Consider the following 14,600-nt stretch of genomic DNA (forward strand, 5'->3'; position numbering starts at 1 on the left):
TATCACTGACTCAACAGATATGAATTTGAGCAAAATCAGGGAAACTGAAGGACGGGAGCCTGGCATGCTACAGTCCACGGAGTCACAAAGAGTTTGACACGACTTAGTGACTGAACAACAACAAATAGCCTCATCTGCCCAAGCAGGTATGATTGCTTTCATCAGTAGCATTAATGGGGATTTCTCTAACCTCTATCAATTTCTCGACACAAGTCTCATCATCTATAGTGTGTTTCACTAATAGCTCTCTGAGGTGAGGAAAGCATTTCTGTGTAAATTCTCTCATTTTAAGCAAAATTCAGAAGTCTGGTTCTTTGCAAGGGAAATGACAACTGCATTTTACAGAGAAAACAAGGGCAAAAGAGAACAATGTTCATATGTTTTACTACTGAATTATCTTATGCTATCAAGGAAATAATTTTCAAGGACCTCAGTAGGGACAGATTCTTCCGGGGCAGGGATACTGGAGCAAATGGTGGACGGAAAGGTGTGATACAGAGGTCAGCTGCAGTTGAGAGTCCCAAAATAAAGGCAGCACTGCTCACAGGCCACTTGTTAGCTGCTTTTTCAAATGCAGCCATTAGTAGTACTTGAGAAACCAAACAAGCTAACAGGTCACAACCTACTTCACACAGATACATAAAGCAACCTGGGCATAAATGCGATTCTTTCACTTTTCTGTGTCCTGATAAACGACCCTGCAGCTTTGTGAAAACAATTCACTTAAGGAGCTACTTTCTCCAATAAAAGTAACACAGCATACTACATCAATAAAAGCCTGTGTGGAAGATATGCAAGCTGAAATACAAGGTACAGATTGGCATAAAAATAAGTATTTTCTTAAATGAAACTACAAAATCCACAAAATAAGAAACATAGTTTCAAACCTGGCTTCACCCAATAAATATTTCCAGTGAGCTGACAATGCGCCAGGGGTCGGGCTACAGGGAGAGGAAGCGTTGAGGTAGGCCTGGGGCGGACCAGGCGCAGGGCTGCCAGGGAGGGAAAAACGAGGGGCCAAATGAATTCCATGTGGCTAAAGCAAAGGAGGGGAGCGCGAAGCAGAGATGAGTCAGGGAGGAGGGCAAAGGCCTTTAAGAAAACGTGCAGAGACGGACTTTAACCTACAAGTAACTGGAAACCACTAAAGAGACTTAACAGGAGAGACGGCATAATCAGGTTTTTACATTTTAGGAAGCCCACTCTTCGCCATGTCATGGAAAATGAACTGGAGACAATGAGAATGAAAGGCAAGGAGACCAGTTGAGGGCTGATGTGGCAGCATCCAACTGAGGTTCAGCCAAGGCACTGGAGGTGGTGGAGAGGGCAAGTGGACAAAGTCAAGGCACAGTCGAAAAGCAGAATGCACGGACATCATGGGGAATGGGCGAGGGTGACCTGCGCACCATATCCAAGTGTTCGTACTATTACTTTGGTTGAAAAGTAAAGGACAGGGTTGTGGGGACTGAGAATGAGGCAACACACTACGCAAAAATCTGGAAGTCTGTTTGTCTAAAAGGTATTTTCTAACGTTGAAATCACAAATGAGAGAAGGCCGATAATTTGTTTTTCAAATGACTTTACACATAAACACATATTCTTAAAGCAGGAAGATGTATTTAGAAATCTAGTATCATGAGAGAGATCCTCTCTTCTGTGATATGTACATCTAATGACATTATATTATTAGCCATCAGAAAATGCTTACTGCTCCCATTTCTAAGGACTTGGTAAATGACTAAACAAGAAGATTATAAACTATAGGCAGAACAAATTTTACCGATTCACATTACAAACAAAGCCAAGCACCAGAGAAACATCCTAATCTATTCTCATCCAAAAGGATGAGAATTAAAAATTAGGATTAAAAATGAACAAGATAAGGATTTTTATCCAAGCTAAGTCTGAACTAATTTCCTATGAGTGAGTCACTATTTCAGTCATCTTGCCTTCCAGGATAGAGGTGTGCTTTGTTACAAGCAGGGAGGAGTGGGGGTGGGGTGGGGTGGTGAGCCCAGGGGAGGGAGGGAGGCAGTGGCAAGGTGGGTGGGTAGAGAATGATGGAGGGGAAGATGGAAGGAGAAGAACAGACCATGAAACATTTCCCCACTCTCTTGGGTAGTCACTGCATTTCCCATACCTTCGCCATGAGTGTTGTTCCAAATCCGCCCTGATAGTTATTAGCCGAGGGAACTCCATCCATCACCCCAGGTACAGGATTGTAAGTGTCACTTGACCAACATCGTCCTGAGCTCATATTTAGGATTTTAGCCAAGAGTTTTGGGTCAAGCCCTAACCTGTCAAAGGTCAAAGGAAAGAAGTGTTAAATGTCAAAGTGTACAAGTCACGTGTGACTTATTTACGTCTGAGGGTGCTCCATCTTCTCTCTCCATTTATGATGTCTTGAAAAATCAAAGCAGACGGATGAGTGAAGAATCCAATCTTAAATTATAGGGTGTTAAAAGCTAGTGAAGAAACACTTCTGAGCCAGGACACTCTACACAGAGAAAACCTGCGCTACCCTGCTTTTAAGAAACAATATATAATTGCATAAAAAGTGTTGCTGGCTTATCATACACATAGGTTTTCTATCTTTTGGACATTATCACATTTATGCGTCACCTAAGAACCTTAAGCCAAGATGATCATCTTAAGTCTTTACTTGCAAATGATATATTTCAGAAAGAAATACTGACAGATAAGCTACATATCATGGGAGTCTATGTATCATTTATGTGTATGTTTACTCTTTTAGCTTTTATGAGAATAAATGCAAGAGATGAGTCATGAGCAGTAAAATGAGCTTATGAGAAGTTATTATTATAAAAGAGGACATTTCTTGCTGTAAACTTTTCCTTATTTATTAAATCTTCATTAGACCATCTTGCTTATGAAGCAAGTCTGCATAGAGCTGTGACATATGCTATCTATTCAGAGGCATGCATTATAGTTCTGGGTCAACTGCTGATAAGGTTACTGATCCTGATAAAACAAAGCCTGCCCAAGCGGAAACATCATTTGTTCTATCACTGAGCTGATGGCATAAACGGCTGTTCAAATGTGGACGCAGGGAAAAAAAAAAAATTATAATGCTGTACTACTTTGATTTCAAGTATCTTAGTGCAGTCTGGGAAGCACTGTTTTGCTGAGTGTCTTTTAATCAAGTTTCAAATAAAACTTTCTGCTTTTCCTTAAAACTAATCTGTTCCAGAATGAAAAAAATAAAAAGATTAAAGAGAGACATATAAATGTTAAATTGTGTATTTTAGCATGCTGTTTATTACCTGTGTGTTGAAATATATCTGTTTATTTCCAGGGCGGAATATAACAACCAGGAAAACGTTTTTCCAAATGCTCAAGTGGGGTCGAGGGCTAATACCCAGGATGGGTAAGGACTTAACACATAATACAAATGTTATGTAATCAGACTTTCAAGGAGCAATTGTGATTCAAGGAATACAATATGGCATGCCATCTACATGAATTCACATAGTGGGCCATGTTATAATGAGCAGTTTTTACTAAAAGATCGTAACAGATAAAGATTCCATTGAAGTCAGCTGTTCAACTGTACTCTGCTGGAAAGTAACCTGAACAGTTTCATTCATTCTTTTATAAAGACCCAAGTTTGTTACATGTATAATTTGCTACTGATGCTTTCTTTCTCTTTTAAATATAATCAGGCTATCAGGGTTCTATGGTAGCAGATGACCCAAAGACAATGCACTTATGGAACAATTGTGAAAAATAAAGTCACAAATGAACAATTCGTTAATTTGCTGTAACTGCAAATATATATTCTAAGCACAAATATTTCGTTCTATGAACAGGGGATATTTTTAAAGACCCCCTCCCCAAAACACTGCTTTTTCCTTCCATTTGAAATGTAATTCAGGCTTCCTAATTTAAATTTTCTTTTAAAATGGCTCATCACATTCTGAGCAGCAGAGATACTCCCCTGCTTACCAGCCTGGACTCAACAGTGCCTCACAATGCTCTTTATTGCTAAAGAAATTCATACTCTGTCTATAATACTCACCAAATGGGAGCACAGCTTATTATCTGTTGTAAAACCCTACATTTCATTTTGCTTGAATGTTCAAGGAAAAATACTGGCACTGATTTATGGAACTCTCTTTGGTGAACATGTTACTATTTAGAAGCACCCTGAGGGGCACACCAAAAAACAAGGTGACAGTTGTTATTCACTTTTCAAATCTGATGCTTCCCCACCATGCTGATACCCTTTAGGAGATGGCTGCTCCCTCTCCGCTCCTCCCCAAGGCATCCCCCACACCCCCAACAGCAAAGTGTATCATTAAAAAGAGCAAGTTAGAAGTGTTTTGCATTTCATCTTTCTGAGGATTCTTTCACTGGCATATATATAACTGACAGCTAAAATTAGACATGATATTAAAATCAGTTACTGAAGTCCTCTGTCTTCCACTGTGCCCAAGGCTTGTAATGGTCTGCAACCAGCTAGAATACACAGTAATTGTCATTCAGGGAGTCTATCCTAGAACGTCATGCTTCACTGGAGAAGACTGAGTTTCCATTTGAAATCAACAAATTAATCCAAGACAGGTATCTGAAAGGGCAAGTTTAATAGGAAGCAGCTACTGGGCTCTCAACCATGATAAAATGTTATTGCTGTTTCCCTGTAAATTGGCTGGGAACATATGATACTTTCTGCATAAGAGCCCCATTGCTGTTCAGGAGATATACAGCTCAAGCCATCAAAAGGATGACAGTCTGTCAGTCCCCATAATAACTTGCCACTGGATGTGGTTCGAGAGTACGCGCATGCATGCATGTGGCTTTACAATTGCTGGAATGTTCTCTGATATAAACAGAGAATGAATTCATTGCTCTGACCGCATATATAATGCAACTCAAATAAACGTCACTGTGTCAAATCTACTCACCTTTAAAACACAAGAATTTTAAATGAACTTTTGAGAGAAGTAAAAATGATGCATAAACTGTAAGAAAAATTCAAGGGAAGCCAAGTGTTTGTCTTCACTGTAACCAAGGCTTTAAAGGCCAAAAAAGTTTGCTCACTTTGTAGACTCTGTAAGTATCTATACTGTCTGGTTTATATAAGAACACAGCAAATGATGTCCCTAAACTGAGATGTGTGTATCACAGGAATCGATCTGGAAATGAAACATCCAAGACGAGGTCAATTTAAATCAATCATTCCCTTATTCACCAAAGTTTATGCAGACTTGCCAGCCTACAAGAGGCTGTGCCTGCCCTCCAAGAGTGGGCCAGTTAGGACATCCAATAGTAACATTTACCTAAGGCAGAGGGAAGAGCCTTGCCCACCTCCCTCCCTCTTTCCTCTTCATTCACCTGACAAACCTTCACTGAGTGCCTACTATGTGCCATGGATGAGCAGACAAAGCTCACAGAGCCTGCATTCTAGTTGGGAAGACAGGCAATAAACAAACAAACAAATAAATACATAATGCTAGCCAGTGAGAAGCATTATGAAGAAAAAAACATTAACGTACAATTTAAATACTAACCACCATCACATCAATAACTGCCATGTATTAAGCACCTACTCTGTGTCAGGAACTGTTTTAAAAGATTGACATGGGTGAATTTATTTACTCCTCACAACAGATTATGTGGCTTCCCTGGTAGCTCAGATGGTAAAGGACCTGCCTGCAATGTGGGAGACCTGGGTTCAATCCCTAGGTTGGGAAGTTCTCCTGGGGAAGGGAATGGCTACCTCCAGTATTCTTGCCTGGAAAACCCCATGGACAGAGGAGCCTGGAGGGCTACAGTCCATGGGTTACATAGAGTTGGACATGACTCAGTGACTAACACTTTCACTTTTCACAATAGATCCTATTATTACTGTGGATAGATACTATTATTTTTGTTATTTTATAGATGAGAAAAGTTTCAGTTGGTGGCAGAGCTGGGATGTGGTCATCAACAGGCACCCAGACTCACCACCCTGAGTCTCACTAGGTCATATGGGTAGTCACTTAATCAGCCATCAAATTTGGTCAAACCTTTATTATAAACCTTTGGCCATATGTTTTATCTGTTAGGGTATACAACTGAGAGGTCTCAGTCATCACTTAAACGAAAAGGCAACACCATCTCAGGGCAGTAGCCAAGAAGCTAAAGTTATGCTAGTGGGAAAGTCTTCATCTTGAACAGCCTTCCAGAAGTTTAACTGTTTTAAGCTTCTTTTGGTGGAAGGAGACAATATGGCTGTTGCTATAGGGCCCTGGGCCCTGGTGGTCATGCAAATAACTTGTTACACCACCTATATTGGGGGGGAAAAAAAAGAAAACCAAACAAAAACACAATTTCTGGTAGAAGGAAAATGAAAACAAAACAACAAAACACATTACCAACCTTATTCTTATGTGGTGCATGGGAACGAAATCTCTCTAAGGCACATAAGGCATTTTTAGTACCATAAAACTATGCTCTGAGTCCTAAATAGAACCCAATTAGAAGGCAGAAAGGTCCAGTAAAAAAGAATCTCAAAATATGTTGTACACCAAGGCTTTTTATGCTTTACTTTTTTTTTATAGCATTTAAACTTTCACTGACATCCATAAACATTCACTGTAAAAGATCATATAGGGTCAATAAGAGCTTAAAACTATACAGTTTTATTCTTCTATTCAAAAAAGGGAAACGTCAGTGTTCCAGAAAAAAACACTGCCTTATGAGAATGAAATTAATCAGAAATGATCACTTCATAGGAACAAGTGACTCAATTTGTAAATGTTGACATTAATGCTCTAGAAAATTTTCACTTCAGAGTGAACAGAATATAAATGTGGCTGAACCACTTTGATGCTATAGTACTTTGTGGGAATTTACTACTTGGGAATTTATGCTTGCTGATGCCAATTTTCTCTTTCACCTTGCAAAGCTCAATAAATCGTGGTCGCTCTCTACACTCTGTTAGAGAACAATCCTGTCATTTTAAACCATGTCTGTAAACCATGGAGAAAAGACAATAGCCGAAGCAATCATTTTTAGGACTTTCAAACCACTGAGAATCTCTGTAGGATAAACTGATAAAATCCTAATGTTATGAAAATAATTCATTAGTACAATGTAGAGTCCCACAAACTTACAGATTATTAATATTATAGCACATAAGTAAAAATAATGAATCCCTGCTTTGAATTCAGACATATATGTGTGTGTATATATACATTGGTAAATATTTTATTTATACACATATAGATCAATAACAGTAATATACAGTTTTGGAAAAATTAAACATTGAAAGCTTAACATTTTCCAAATATTGTTTTTATCATAGTGAATCAAGGCCAACGATAAAAGATTTACTGCTTTTGCTCTTAATACTTGTTTGAAATTTTATCACTTTTTTTTTCTCTTTGATAATAAACTTACTCTAGTAGCCAATGTATACATTTTATTCATTTGATTCAACTGATTTTCATACTGTTCTTTATTAGTTGGCCTTTGGAGTTAAGACTTCCATAAGCACTTACTGTACAAACATTTCATTTTAAAATGATCACCTAATAAGAGTTTTGTTAGGAAAAACATTTGAGGAATGCTATAAGATGCCTAATGAACATTCTGATCCAGTGATGCTTAAAGAGGCAGAATATAAAATAAACTGGCAAAAATAAAGGGAAATTTTGGTATAGTGTAACCTAGGCTTTTATATACTCATTTATATCCAGAAAAATGAAGATAAAATTCTAAAGCTGAAAATGCATATTAATACTCTAATCCTGTTGTCAATACCAATTAATTTTGTATGCAATTTGGTTCCAGAAATTCACATTGTCTCCCTCCATAAAATTAGTCTAAAGAATGGACACGAAAACAAGTTACTAATAACTAGTTTTTCCAATTATGATAAGTGACCCATAGCCTAAACTAGCTACATTACAGACACAACACTCTGAAAAGCTTCCTATATACTACCAGAAGACTTTGTACAGATATGCCTTACCATCTTACAGACATTCAATTTTAAAATGTAAATGGTACAGGATATTGATAAACCAATTAGCACTGATGCAAAGCAAATTCCTCTTTTATCTCAATTACAACATGACAACTTAATAGGTCAAGATAGTTTAACATCTGAGACAAGGGCAATTCAATAAAACAACAGCATCTTGATATGGTAATTAAGAGGAAATGTGAATCCATTACTGTGTTTTAAAAAATATCTCAAGTACTTTGGCTCTTTTATTACTTTTATCAAAAGCTATGATATGAAACACTACTCTGATTTGTAATATATTTGGCAAGCAGTTCTGGGAAGTGTGAAGAAAACACTTGAATAAAAGCATCTTTCTCATTAAGCATTTTCTAAAATAAGAAATATATATTATATTCATGAAATACAAAACATTCAAAAAATTAATTAGGTGATTAATCATATTTAGAATTCCTAACCCAAAAGATTAAAGACTAAAATTAAGGCATTAACCTTAAGCATTCTAAAGGATGATCCCCATTGTAGGAAAAACTTAATTCCTAAATCAATTTCAGCAAAGTATGAATGCCATTTTATTTCAATGAAAAGATATATTGTTAATGTAAAGTAAGGATAATATAAAATCTTAATGTAAAACCCTCGGCAAGTTAAAATGAAGAGTTATGCTATGCAGTCTTATGAATGCCATCCAGTTTATCCTGAGAATAAATAACCAAGAGTCCTTTTAGTGTAGATACTGGGCACTATATTTTAAATAAATACATAAAACTAGTCACATGGTAGCCTAATTCACTATACATTAAAACTGTATTTTATACAAATTTGTCCTACACTGCCAAAAAGTGTTTAAATTTTATAGTAAAAGTGTTTCTTGCATTGTGACATAATAGAAGAAATGGAGCTCCCAATATAAAAAGGATAATGTAACTTCAAATATACAGCACAATGCATTTTATGGTTTAGGATAGAGTATTCATGCTCTCCAGGGTCCTATTGGTTGTCCAATAAGCAAAGTCTATTAAAGTTCAATAATGAAATACTTTCAAAATGTTTCTGGATCAACTCATTTATCTCTCATGAACATTTGTTTTCAACATCAGAAAATCAAATTGGAAAGCTCGTAAAAATTGTTAGAATATGAAAATGTACTATTCAACAAACCTGATTCCCAGATTCATAGCTTCAGCAGTTCCAATCATACTAATAGCTAACAGCAAGTTGTTGCAGATCTTCGCAGCCTGAAAACAAATTGAGTACATATTAAATATATTTATTTTCAAGCCGTAACTCACAGGAAGATTTCTTCACCCAATTCTACATATTTCTAAAAGTAAGAGCATTCAACTGTTGATTCTCTCAAGCAGGAAAAGGCATTTGGTGCTGCAAACCTCCCTCCAAGCCTAACACAAGCTCCCAGAGCTGACGGGGGTGGGGGTGTCTCTCGCACCAGGGAAGAAACGTGAACTGTAGGTGACCGAGTTACTCCCATGGGTGCAGGCACGACAGGGAATACTGACTGATGTGGCACGACTGTTCCTTCAGGACTGGGGCTGACAACCTAACCAGGGAAGCAGTAGTAACACACTGAATGAAAAGGCAGTGTACAAGCAAACACGACTAAGGGGCAAATAGCATGGGAGAAGCTGTAGGCAGAGACAGGAGTTCAGAGACCCCAGATCCTGAGGGCAGTAGCAGAAAGGAAGTGAAACCTGAAACCATCGCTCAGAAGGTCAGGCAGGATTTAAATAGGTAAGAGAGTGAAAGGAGGAGACCAGGAGAAAAAGTAAATATCTCATACCTAAGAGTATAGTATGAGATATTCTTGAGAACAGTAAGGAAATGGATTCCTGGGCAGTGGTTTTAAGGAATGGGAAGAAGTTTGACAGTTTAAGACTGGGTCCAGAGCTACGGAAGCTGGAATAGAGTGTCTGGAAGCTAGAATAGAGTGTCCGGGAGTTGGAATGGAGTGTCCGAGTTTGACATGGTAGGAAACAGAAATCGACACAAAGTGTCAGAACTGGGAACTCTACAAGGACACAAACATCTTGATTAGTTCTGGCTATAGTGTTGGCAGAGGGGTAAACCCAGTGTCCAGAGATCCACTAGGCCCTGGGAGCAGTCAACAAGGCATGACACAATGAAAGACTAGACCAGGTAATGTGTGGACTGAATGGAGAGAGAACAATGAGAGCCACTGAAGCTAGAGTCAGAAACTGGAGACTGACTGGATAAGGGAATGGAGACAATAGACGTATCAAAGATCACAGTATAGTCCTGAATATGATTTAAAAAAAAAAAAGGACCAGTGACCAGGACAAAGCATGAAGAGGAGTGTGAGTACTGGGTGGGAAGGGGACAACCTGTTTGATTTCAAGATTCAGTGTGATCATTCACCTCTATCTGACCAGAAAAATAACATATCACATTTCTTAATGAAAATTGTGGGTTTTTTTTTTAAGTTAAAGAGCATACATCACTTCTACCCAACAGTACTACGAACAGAGCTGTAGCAGCAATTACAAAGTTAGAGGGAGGGTAACAGCAAATCAGACAACATGAGCACTTCACACAGAAGCCATTTTAAGGATAATTTCAGTGGTCGCTGGGGCAAATATGTCAAAGTCTGAAATGAAGGAACTTTTGACATCTTTTTAAATTAATTGGCTGATCTCTGCTTACTTCCAGTAGGAATGATGGAAAACTAATTTTTTCTAATTTAAGAAAACCTGAGCAAACAAAAAATCCATAGACTGAACAGAGTAAGGCAGAATCAGATTGTCGTCAGGAAAGAAGAAGGAACATTAGCTGATTTTACATCATCAAATCAGTGTCAGTAATGTGAAAACGTTACCTGCCCTGTCCCAACAGCTCCACAATACACCACATTGGAGCCCATGCACCCCAGCAACTCTTGGGCAGCAGCAAATTCTTCTTCGACTCCTCCTACCATAAATGTGAGGTTCCCCGACCGAGCGGCTCCCACACCTGAATGGTTTGGGGGTAAAAAGGATAGAAGCAGAGGGATACATTTCTTCAAGTGTTTAAGTAGATTATAAAATCAGAGAAAATTCCAAACCAAATCAAAAACCTTGCCTCCAAGTTGTATTTGTATCAGGCATAAATCTCTCCTGGAATATTTTAATTGTCAAGTATTAAGAAGGTTACTCATAAGCCAAAGGCAACAGATTCAGTCGAACTCAATTCATCTCAAGTTTTTTGCAGGATCATGGAGTACCATGGGAATTTGAAATGTGAATTTTACTATTTCCATGCATCTCTTATTCTCCTGAAAAACCTATTCAGTAATAGTGTGTGAAAAAGATGACCTGTACCCTGACCAGTACCTGTGCCATGGGAACAGTCATGGGGTCAGCTGCCAGGTTTGGATCTGGGGTCTCTGGCTCACTCACTCCCTCTCTGCACACTATCGACAGATGAGACTGACAAAGAGAGGGACTTGTCTCTTTCTCCCATAAACAAGTAGGCATTTCAGATGGAAAGATTCTTTTTTAAGGTAAAGAAAACAATTGCTTAGTTAGACTGATTATTCTGATGTGCACTTTCTAGCTATTACTTGATTTTTCTTTTTCCTCCTGCTATACAAGCATGCATACCTTGAAGATTCTGTGGGTTCAGTTCCAGGTCACCCCCGTAATGTGAATATTGTAATCAGATGAGAGTCACATGAATATTTAGGTTTTTCAGTGCATATAAAATTTATATTTACACTATTCTGTACTCTACTACATGGGCAATAGCATTATGTCTATAAAAACAATGCATACACAATTTAAAAATTCTTTACTGTTAAAAATGCTAAGTATCACCTGACACGTCAAGGTTACCACAATGTTGGTTCTTTCTGTTAAATAAATATTTAATTTACTTATTGTTGAAGTACAGCTGATTCACAATGTCTTGTTAATTTCTGCTGTAAAGTGACTCAGTTATACATATATATATTCTCTCTCCTTATGGCTTATCACAGGATATTGAATATAGTTCCCTGTGGTATACAGTAGGATTGTTGTGTACCCATTCTGTGTTTAATGGAAAAACCCAATATTTGAAAACAGCAATGTAACAAGGTATACCTATACACCTTTTGGGCAGTTCATTCCTAGTGATATGATGGGAAGAAGAAATAAACTTTTATCCACGGTTTGGCCACTCCTCAGCCTCTCAAATGTCTGAAGTATGTTCACTAATGGAAATGACTGGAGAAGCAAATTCTACTTCAGCACAAAAAATATGGCCTAGACTTGTCTTAAAAAGGAAGTAGGGGGGAGCTTCACTCATCTATACTAATATTAACTATAAAATAAAACCAAGAGTATTATTTATTGCTTTTAGCATTAGAAAAAAATCATAATTCATAATTTTCAGGTTAGGTTTTGTTGTTCAAAACCAGGGTAGTATGTGAAAGAACTGTATTAGTATAATTTCTGCCTTTACAACTTATTTATAGTATAGCTAGGAATAAAGAAACTGTAACTATTTGTGCTATGCATCAAACCTGGCTATTAGACTAGACAGCTGCAAGTAATGGCCTACTTTTAAATTTAATTTATTCAATGAAATACAGGTTTTATACATAAAAAGCCAAATGAGGAGATCTTTATTTCATTCTAATTGTGAACATTTCACAAACTGATAGCCTTTCTGTTTTACAGTTCATGCTGTTTTTAACTAATTATTAAAAGGAAGAGAAGTCAGCATTATGTTAGCCAAACAATCTTGGAAAAGGAAGTGCCCACATGCTATGAAAGTCTGAGATGCTTACATATGGTTAAATTACATTATTTCACAATATTTTCAGACACACTATGGAACTGATTATGTACAAAACCCCAATTAGAACAAATGCTTTTAATTAGCTTATCTGTGTCACTTGAACATTCTGATAATGGTGAAGTTTAAGTGACTGTCATTTTGTTAGTTTCTAATTTACTTCACCAAGATGGTGGATCATTAATGTTTTACAATCATTTTGCTCAGTTTTTATGGCTATTTTAATTCAAACAACATAACCACCCTTACTCCAAATCCTGTTGATCTGACCAGAAGAAATTAAGCAGACGATTTAAGTCAAAGCTTACAAACAAACCCAGCACTATCCATCATAGGTCAACAGCTTTGTGTCTAGATTACAGGCTGCTAAATAGCTTCAGAGAGTCATTTATTAAAGGAAAATTAATGCTGACAATGGTTCTCAGCTGGTTAATCTTTTGACAGGTATACTTTCTCACTTGTTCAAACACATATTTCAAAAAGAAGAAATAAGTTATTTAAGAGAATACCACAAAAGAAAGAATAATTCATCTTTTAATTCGTAAGTCTGTGGTATTTCCACTCTTTTCTTCTCTCATTATGTGATGTAATTATTTCTGATTTTATCATAATCTATATTCCAATGTAAGGGTCTGGCCAAACTGGGTAATTCTAAAGCTTTGGCATTTCCTGGGACCACCTTCTGACTTTCCACAGGTATTCCTTTAACTATATGTCACTATCAAGCATAGTCCTATTGCAATGACAAAATTAAGACCTGGTCCATCTAGTCAGTTATGGTTTCCCAGTAGTCATGTATGGATGTGAGAGCTGGACTATAAAGAAAGCTGAGCACCAAAGAATTGATGCTTTTGAACTGTGATGTTGGAGAAGACTCTTGAGAGTCCCTTGGACTGCAAGGAGATCAAACCAGTCAATCCTAAAGGAAATCAATCCTAAATATTCATTGGGAGGACTGATGCTGAAGCTGAAACTCCAATACTTTAGCCACCTGATGTGAAGAACTGACTCTCTGGAAAAGATGCTGATGCTGGGAAAGACTGAAGGTAGGAGAAGGGAACGACAGAGGATGAGATGGTTGGATGGCATCACCAACTCAATGGGCATGAGTTTGAGCAAGCTCTGGGAGTTGGTGATGGACAGGGAAGCCTGGCGTGTTGCAGTCCATGGGGTCACATAGAGTCAGATATGACTGAGTGACTGAACTGAAGTTATCCCAAAATAAATGCAACCATTTCAAGTTTTGAAATAATGTAGAGACAGCTGGAACTCTAAAGCTGTATAAGACAATCTCCTGGATTTCAGAAGACATTGTATATATTTTTATGTCTATGAATAATAAACAATAACTTTATTACTCTGCCATGCGTTTTAAATCAGATCCACTCCCCAAAATAGGAAAATATGGAATATATAACTAGGCAGCTGCTAGACTATTGGGAGTATTTATTTTACCTTGCTGCTGCTGCTGCTAAGTCGCTTCAGTCGTGTCTGACTCTGTGCGACCCCATAGACGGCAGCCCACCAGGCTTCCCTGTCCCTGGGATTCTCCAGGCAAGAACACTGGAGTGGGTTGCCGTTTCCTTCTCCAATGCATGAAAGTGAAAAGTCAAAGTGAAGTCGCTCAGTCGTGCCCGATTCTAGCGACCCCATGGACTGCAGCCCACCAGGCTCCTCCGTCCATGGGGTTTTCCAGGCAAAAGTACTGGAGTGGGGTGCCATTGCCTTCTCCGTATTTTACTTACATTTTAGTAATTGTATTATATATATAAAACCGAAATATGCCCTATGCTTAATTTTATTACAGCATTTACACACCTTATTAAAACCTTTGACT

General features: G+C 37.8%; 1 protein-coding gene across 1 annotated transcript in view; it reads right to left on the reverse strand.

Annotated features, from left to right (window-relative positions):
• The window catches only part of HIBADH (3-hydroxyisobutyrate dehydrogenase), a 112,399-nt gene that overhangs the window by 7,482 nt on the left and 90,317 nt on the right, over positions 1 to 14,600 (reverse strand). The window contains exons 5-7 of the mRNA XM_005679359.3: positions 10,824 to 10,957; positions 9,134 to 9,210; positions 2,141 to 2,297 (exon numbers count right to left, since the gene is read on the reverse strand). Of these exons, the coding sequence (XP_005679416.2) occupies positions 2,141 to 2,297; positions 9,134 to 9,210; positions 10,824 to 10,957 (368 nt within the window). The remainder of the gene's footprint in view (positions 1 to 2,140; positions 2,298 to 9,133; positions 9,211 to 10,823; positions 10,958 to 14,600) is intronic.

The sequence above is a fragment of the Capra hircus genome, chromosome 4 (genome assembly GCF_001704415.2).
Source record: "Capra hircus breed San Clemente chromosome 4, ASM170441v1, whole genome shotgun sequence".
NCBI classification, from domain to species: domain Eukaryota; kingdom Metazoa; phylum Chordata; class Mammalia; order Artiodactyla; family Bovidae; genus Capra; species Capra hircus.